The 9360-nt window shown below is 34.3% G+C and overlaps 1 protein-coding gene across 1 annotated transcript; it reads left to right on the top strand.

The window, feature by feature from the left end:
* The first annotated feature begins 411 nt into the window (after nt 1-411).
* On the top strand, nt 412-7125 carry LOC138696625 (uncharacterized). The gene is made up of 3 exons (XM_069821812.1): nt 412-656; nt 1324-1494; nt 6839-7125. The coding sequence occupies exons 1-3, from the start codon at nt 629-631 to the stop codon at nt 6961-6963; spliced, it is 324 nt and encodes a 107-aa protein (XP_069677913.1). The 5' UTR covers nt 412-628; the 3' UTR covers nt 6964-7125.
* The last annotated feature ends 2235 nt before the right edge of the window (nt 7126-9360 follow it).

The raw sequence follows: 9360 nt of genomic DNA, 5'->3' as shown, positions 1-9360 counted from the left end.
AACCTTTTTTTATCTGTACCCCATGAGAATGTTTGCTTGTAAGCTGTGTATGAGGAGAGTAAAGTTAGGGATTCTTTTAACAGTGGGGAAGTCCCTCTTTTCCTGCCCTACAAATAGTTTCCTGTGTACATGTGATTCAAGTTTGAACATTGTTGCCCAGAAAAAAAAAGAAAAAGAAAATAAACTTAATAAACCTTGAAACACTGGGTTGACTTTTAAAGTTACAAGTTCCAAACTTGCTTTTTTTTTTACCAAGACCGCGTCGTTGCAAATGTAATACAGCATTTTCAGCATCTGTTATTCTGTCCTTGAAGTACGTAAGCGGAAACCATGCTGGTTAGAAAAAGTGAAACCTGTAGTGCGAGAAATTCTCCGATTTGTTCAGCAGAGAGGTGTGATCAGTGACGCATAACGATATTGTGAGTCAGAAAGAGATAATAAAGATAGTCTTCAACCGCTCAGACAGACATTATTGTTGAACGGCTATGTCGCTCTGTATGACGTAAGCATTGACTGTGACGTACATCCTGCTGTCTGCAATGAGAGTTCTGATCGAACAATATAAAAAGCTGCTTCCAACGGTACTACTAGTTCAGAAAGACACAGCGTGTTTTAGACTAGCTACACGATGAAGTGTTCAGTCATGATCTTCGCTGGTGAGTACAATGTTCTTTACCGTTCTGGTTTATTCATAAATCAGAGCTCTCATGCTTCGTTCTGGCGGAAAAGGAAACTGAATATCAGTTCCATTCCCGCCATTATTGAGGTTTCGTGTTTGTGAAGTTGATGTATATCATATCCCTCTTTTAAGCATGTATATTATACATTATTTAATCACTCACGCAAATTGAATTTCAAAACGTTCATTCAGTATTATAAAGTTGATATCTTTGAAAGATTATTATTACTTGCGTTGGTCAGCCACGATTTATGCTGTAAATATGGCGGCGATTCGAATCAAAATGGAACCGTCCATTATTAATATATTCTTATTGTTTTATCTAAATTTCATTTAAATTACTCCTACAGTTCATAATCGTAAGACCATAATAGAAAGTTAATACATCCAAATTTTAGAAGTGAATTTCTAATTGCTTCAAGTTACACAGTAAGTGATGGTGAATGAAGTAATTTTTTCGACATAGGTTTTAAAACGGTGTAATTATGAAGTATTGTTACACAAATTGATATCTGAATAAATACATACATTTAAATTTGGTACATATTTCAGTTTTTTATAGTAATTTTGTTACTGTGTAAATAATATTTTCGTAAAACGAGAGTATTTGAGACACTGAGTGAATTGTTACTTTTCATTTGTAGGTACAGTGTGCGTGTTACTCTTGATACAGTGTGCGACGTCCCAGATATGTCCGCAGTGCATGTGCAGAAGTTCTTACTCTCCGGTTTGTGCGAGGCATAGTGAAACGAACAAACTCAGAGGATTCGCTAACAAATGCGTGTTTGACTGCAATAACAAATGCCGCAACAATAGTAAGTACAACTTCATCAGCTTCAAATTTATATTATTAAGTTATATTGTAAAAGTGTTAGCAGTGAATGCAGGAGAGAAAAGGACAAGAACAGGTCGTAAAGAAATAATAGTTAATTAAGGATATTAAAAATACATTTTAATTTGTAGTTTATGTAAAAATAAATGTTTTTAGTTAAACGCTAAATGCATTCTGCTCTTCGAAACTCAGTGAGGACTACATGAGTTTATTACAAATTAAGAGCTATGAACACAAAGATATGTTCACTAGAAAATGGCGAAGGAATAGGAAATTTATCCTTTGAAGAGGTGGAAAAATTCAAATACCTGGGAGCAACAGTAACAAATATAAATGATACTCGGGAGGAAATTAAACACAGAATAAAAATGGGAAATACCTGTTACTATTCGGTTGAGAAGCTTTTATCATCCAGTCTGCTGTCAAAAAATCTGAAAGTTAGAATTTATAAAACAGTTATATTACCAGTTGTTCTTTATGGTTGTGAAACTTGGACTCTCAATTTGAGAGAGGAACATAGGTTAAGGGTGTTTGAGAATAAGGTGCTTAGGAAAATATTTGGGGCTAAGAGGGATGAAGTTACAGGAGAATGGAGAAAGTTACACAACGCAGAACTGCACGCATTTTATTCTTCACCTGACATAATTAGGAACATTAAATCCAGACTTTTGAGATGGGCAGGGCACGTAGCACATATGGGCGAATCCAGAAATGCATATAGAGTGTTAGTTGGGAGGCCGGAGGGAAAAAGACCTTTGGGAAGGCCGAGACGTAGATGGAGGATAATATTAAAATGGATTTGAGGTAGGTGGGATATGATGATAGAGACTGGATTGATCTTGCTCAGGATAGGGACCTATGGCGGGCTTATGTGAGGGCGGCAATGAACCTCCGGGTTCCTTAAAAGCCAGCCAGTAAGTAGTAAGTAAGTAAGTAAGGAGGTAAGTAAGTAAGTAAGTAAGTAAGTCAGTAAGAAAATGGCGAAGGTCTATCGATTATTTCTTTTTCTTTATGTAACTTCAATATTACTTCATATTTTAGTTTATTTTTCATTATTTCATATTACTTTATAATAAATTCTTTTGTTATTAATCACGATTACGAGAATCTTTTCATACTTCGACTTTTATTGTAGGCCTAATTGTAATATTAATTGTAATTATATTCTTCATATTGTAGTTGTAATCCCCTGGTAGACGGACAGACGGCTTTATCTGTACCAGGTTAAATAAATAAATACTAAATAAATACTACTAAGTATACAGAGTCACATTATAATGTAATACATTGAAGTCAGTCGCTTTTGTAATGAAATATCGTCGGTACCTCTCACTGTCAGTCATAATGCTCTATATTTTACAAGATCCAATGAAGTAGAATGCAACACAACGTGGTCAGAGTAAGGTGTGCAATTCTGCTTGAATTTCCTCTCTTGTGCTGAAAGGCTTGGAAAACCATAAGGAATTTCCGGTTAGTCGGGCGTTTAATTTATGCTCCGTGTTCCTTTTGTAGAACAAGCTTACTGTGTCTTGTAGAACAATATACTCCACTCAACGTTCTCTTAATGTATTCAGTGCTAAGCCAAGGTCGACAACGACTGTTCAAGAGCAAACAAATTCTTCACATGTTTCAGCAATGAATAGCACACCTGCTGATTTAGCAATTGGCGTCAAGTATAGCAAATTGCTGCTGGTTGTTACACAAGTATACTTGGGATCTCATTGACCACTAATACTTCTGATTGTTTGTTTTAATATTCTAACAGACTTCCTCAAGTTTTTATTAAGAAATCTCTCGTTGTGAGAAAGGCCACTCGTCATTCGTACACACTCTAATTTATTTTTATCTTGATAATGATTCAAGAAAACAGAAACAACGGTGTAACAATACGAACAATTAATACGTATTTATAAAATAAAATAAATTAACATTTTAAAATTAATCTTAAACATCTTTACTGTCAGTGTAGGAAGCAAAAAACTAAAATTTTGAAAATAAATTGCCTCACTGGAGCCATTTAACAAATCCACAACGTAATAGCATGAAATAATCAGCTAAACAACAAATTGCCTTGAAATTGGTATTACATCTGTCTTATACATATCAAGTTCTGAATTGTTCTGAAATTAATGGACAGTTGGCCATTGTTGAAGGTTGACCGCTTTCTCAAACATGTAACATTCTACAAAGGCTTAAGGCTTTCACTTTCAATCTGTTAGCCAGTTATACCGCAACAGAAAATTGAAAAAGGAGGAAAATTACAGTAATTACACTAGATTAAAGGGTTGTGAGTTTGTTTTGTTTTCCTATTTTAACATTAATTTGTTGTCCTGAGACACTCATCGCTAAACCATCCGGCTTCTAGATGTAGGCTTGCAGATCCATTCCATCCTCATTGATAATAATTGTGCATCACTACTAGACAACCGCAAATATTGGGCTCTTTGGTCATATTATCAGCATTACGTAATACCGCTACTTAAACACAGAACAAACACGAGGCAAGGAAATCGCATCTAGTCCCCGTGAAAGAAAGATAAATCCCGAATTTCTTGAGAATAATTCAAGAAAACAGAAACAACGGTGTAACAATACAAACAATTAATACGTATTTATAAAATAAAATTAATTAACATTTTAAAATTAATCATAAACATCTTCACAGTCAGTGTAGGAAGCAAAAAACTAAAATTTTGAAAATAAATTGCCTCACTGGAGCCATTTAACAAATCCACAACGTAACACCATGAAATAATCAGCTAAACAACAATTTCTCACACATAATATTTTTAAACAGAATACCGATATGTGAGGAAGAACACTTACCTTGAAGTTGGTAATACATCTGTCGTTCACATATCAAGTTCTAAATTGTTCTGAAATTAATGGACAGTTGGCCAGTGTTTAAGGTTGACTGCTTGCTCAATCACGTAACATTTTACAAAGGCTTAAGGCTTTCACTTTCAATCTGTATATCACAAGAGAAAATTAAAAAAAGGAGGAAAATTACAGTAGTTACACTAGATAAAAGGATTGTGAGTTTGTCTTGTTATCTTATTTTAACATTAATTTGTTGTCCTGAGAAATTCATCGCCAAACCATCCGACTTCAAGATGTAAGCTTGCAGATCCATTCCATCCTCATTGATAATAATTGTGCATCACTATTAGACAACCGCAAATATTGGGCTCTTTGGTCATATTATCAGCATTACGTAATACCGCTACTTAAACACAGAACAAACACGAGGCAAGGAAATCGCATCTAGTCCCCGTGAAAGAAAGATAAGTCCCGAATTTCATGTCGGAAATTGAAGTAGGATCCGTTGGATTTGTGGTTTCCATAGGAGTTATTTCTCATAGGTAAACCCTCGCCTCATTTTACACTCGGTCCTCGTACAATATAAGCTTCTGTGAATGTTAAGGCTGGTCCACAATACATCGGGAACGACAACCAGAACGAGAACGGGAATCGGAGGACGTGAACGTGAAGATTTTTTATTCACAATAAGCCGAGAACGGAAATGGCTATGCATATCGATTTGTATGTCAGTAACGATATTTAAAGTCGATATTACGCATTCTGATGTTATTTGTATATACATTGACCAATTGCGTTCTCTCATTAGTACAAGCTAGCGAACATGAACATAGATGAGCCAACTTCAAAATTTACGGAACGAAATATTTAAGAATTGAATTCACGTGGTAGTCTGGTCACATATACATGTAGGTTAGTTACAAGCAATGGATGAAGAGCAAATTATGTCATGGCCTCCTTGCTACAAAATATACGATGATCAAATAGCTTTTTGATGAATCTAGTAGGCTGTGATCGGAAACGAGAATGACAAAATTAAAAGTTCGCCAACCTTCACGTTCCCGTTCCCGAGCTTCGATAAGCTTCTCGTTAATTGTGAATGCTCACATTTAAATGGGCCTATATGTATTTTAACAATTTTTCCGTTGTCTTTTTCGTTGTCGTTTCCGTTCCCGGTTTATTGTGGACCAGCCTTTAGTTGTAAAACATCACCTATGTTAAAATAAATTACATGATGGCGAAGAATCACTCATAACTGTCTATTAGATGCCAAGGATATTGAAAGACTATTCATGATGGGTCTGTGAGATTCATGATAAAAGCCAGTGTGGATAGATTAAAAAAAATTATTTACAAAGCCATTCTAATTCCTTTGTTGATTTATTAACGTCTTATGATAAATTTATCTGTATCGAGAAGTCTCGGCGGTTTAAAAGAAAAGTTAATTAAATAATTATCTAATCATTTAAGTGCCATAATTTATTTAATTGCAATACATACTATATATATATATATATATATATATATATATATATAATTATTAAACGTTTATTTTCTTGTAAATTTAGTAAAAAGTTATGTATAATAACAACGACAATAATAATAATAATAATAATAATAATAATAATAATAATAATAATAATAATAATAACTTCAAGGAATTTAAAAAGAGTCGTAAATCACTATTTACGATATTATAATCTTCAAACACATTCAGACAGAAGTATAAGAGTAATACAATAATATAATATAATATAATATATAATATAATATAATAACAATAACAATAATCTCAAATTGGACTCAAGATTTGTTTCCATTACACAGAAATTATAAATCATCTGTCATCATCTTCTTGAGTGTCCTAAATGTGGCCAACAGTTCTTGCAACTCGTAACCTGTCCATATTATCCATATGGATCCATTCTTAATATAATATCATGTCATTTTTATCTGCAGTTTTATAATCTACGATAACTAAAGATTTCGAGTCATTACACATTAGTCGTATTCATGAATATGGAAAGCTACACGATTTAAAAAGCTTCTCCGCATAGTCACGTGGTATTGTAAAAGAATCAGCTTTGTTCAGTTGTTGGGCACTGAAGAGAGTGAACGAAATTGTATTCTACTTGATTATTATTTCTTTTAATTAGTAATAATTGTTATTTACAGAATACAATTAATTATTTTTACTCAAAATCGATATAAAAGCGTATCATTCTTTCACAAAAAAAGTTAGAAATGTGATGTACACGTTTTTGCATGCAGCATGAAACCGATGTAGTTTAGCAACTAAACAAAACAGAATGAATTTAGATATCGCGTATGAGCACCAGCGATCTGAATTGGGCCACCTTATTAAACGACAGCGGCTATAGATGTTACAAAGAGCGAGTTTCATGCCCTCTTACGAAGTTTCGCAACAGTGTTGTTAATATTAAAAAAAATATTTTTGCACTAATTTTGAAGTTCATGATATTACAATGTTTTCTCCTTCTTTTCAGAATTCGTATACTTGGGTTCTGGACGATGTGGTAAATACTTGACTACTACAACATCACGACCAACAACCACGACAACAACAACAATACCAACTACACCGCTTCCGTATTTACGAGCAGAAAAATGAAGAGTGAATGTTTGAAGCCGATATCTTTTCTAGTCGAAATGTTTGTATGTAAATATCCGAGTGAATGTTCGATTGTTGTGTGCTGTGAACACTTAGTATGTAATGTGTTGTGAAAAGTCTGATATATTTTTTAATTGAAATATATACACTTATTTTATTAAATAGCCTTTTTATTTAATATACCATTGTAGACAGTTTACAGAGACAAAATATAAAGTTACAAAAAGATACATGACATAAAAGTATCCAGAAAAGAATTAATGACGTTGAAAAGAAATAATAGAAATCAATTTCTCATAAATATCCTAAATTAAAGATTACGAAAAACTAATTCATAGATGTAACAGTTGAAAATATTGCTCAAAACAATAATATAAAAAGAAAAAAAAAAATAGTTTAAATTATAAAACAATTCTGCTTATAAATTTGAAGCGAAAAGTATGTGGCTAAAGAGCAATAGTTTTCAGTTCAGGAGGTCTATATTGGAATTAACACAACAATCGACTTGTGAAATTTGAAGCCGTCAAGTGTTTCCATGGCAACAACCCTTCTCCTTTCTTTATGGCCAATAAGGCATTGCTCCCTCTTCCTTTCACCTACAATGGGTTGTTTAAATTCCACTATGTATAGGTGAAACAGGTGAACAGTAACTTTCTTCAAATCGGAACTGAGCTCCTTAGGACGCTCCATTGTACACAGTTCTGAATGTCAGACTAACAGAAAGTGACCTCCACTGAAAGACAACCCTGTGCGCACTACATGCTTGTTTACAATGCATCTAAACGTACGTATTACTCGACCAAGGCGAGTGGAGCCGCGGGCGTAATGTGAACTATCGCGATGCGGTATTACGAACGCAGGAGCAGTAGCGCCACGGCTCCGGGCTGCAAGACTCCACTGGCTTTGGTCGAGTAATAACTACTCCCCCTCCGTGGGGTGAGTGTACGGACAACAGTATTATAGTACATTAATTTCACTGAATATGTAGTTTTAATTTTTATGTAAATTAATGTTATTCATGTTATTGTAGTCGTGTTTAACTCATCAAACATAATGAATTTAGTTTTATTGATATATTTTCAATTCGGTCCTGCTGCCCTTCACATTCCTATAAGTGCTGATATAAATACAGAAACAAACACAAGAGGCATTTTGAAATAAGGACATTTCAAAGGTTAGTTTAATTATATATTTATATGAGGTGTAGTCCACACTGTGGAGTAACGGTTAACGCGTCTAGCCGCGAAACCAGGTGGCCCGGGTTCGGTTCCCGGTCGGGGCAAATTACCTGGTTGAGGTTTTTTCCAGGATGAGCAAATGCTGGGTAATTTTCGATGCTGGACCTCGGACTCATTTCACCGGCATTATCACCTTCATTTCAGTCAGACGCTAAATAACCTAACATATTGACAAAGCGTCGTAAAATAACCTACTAAACTGAAGTATGAGGTGTACGAACAACACTGTTGTTATGTTATAATATTTTGGTTTTGCAGCCGTGCAGTGATCAGTAAAACAATCACCCACGTCGTTTATTAGCAAAAAATGGAAGTCCAATAATTTGGAAAGCGATGGATCATGTGAATTCTTATAGTGTTGTTGATGATGATGATGATGATCTCAAAGAATTCATAATAGTTCGATTTAGTACTTAATATCAAGATAAGTGAGGAATATAGCATAAAAGTAAAAGCGATATGAACATCTAACCTTACTTAAAATGTGTACGTAGCTTCATACGATATTTTTTGAGAAACGATTGTTTCTGCTTACGATTTGTTTCAAAGTCTGTATGGAGGCAGAAGCTGGAATTTTATGTATATATTCTTATATCACTTATAAAAAAAATGTTATGTTTTATTTAACGACGCTCGCAACTGCAGAGGTTATATCAGCGTCGCCGGATGTGCCGGAATTTTGTCCCGCAGGAGTTCTTTTACATGCCAGTAAATCTACTGACATGAGCCTGTCGCATTTAAGCACACTTAAATGCCATCGACCTGGCCCGGGATCGAACTCGCAACCTTGGGCACAGAAGGCCAAATATATATATATATATATATATATATATATATATATCACTTATAAACAGTGTTTGATCAGAGGTATTTAAGTAGAAGCAGAACTGTTTGAGAGGACAGTGAGACAAGAGGAGGTGACGAATAAGCAGAATGCATGTAGCAACAGTCTTTTTTTCACATAGGCAAGCATACCTCCCCTATACATACATGCAACATTATACACTCTTGTTATAATAACTCAAATTGTTTTCCTGGTATGACGTGATGCATGTAACGTCGTTTCTGGTTAATTTTAACCTTGCAAAGTTTCCACTGACCACTGTTTCGTTTCATTCTGTTTCTACGAAAAGAATTAGCTCGAAAAATTATTATTTAC

The sequence above is a fragment of the Periplaneta americana genome, chromosome 3, assembly GCF_040183065.1.
Source record: "Periplaneta americana isolate PAMFEO1 chromosome 3, P.americana_PAMFEO1_priV1, whole genome shotgun sequence".
In the NCBI taxonomy this organism is placed as follows: domain Eukaryota; kingdom Metazoa; phylum Arthropoda; class Insecta; order Blattodea; family Blattidae; genus Periplaneta; species Periplaneta americana.
Note: the sequence above shows the minus strand (reverse complement) of the source record. Positions and strands in the feature narration are given on the sequence as shown.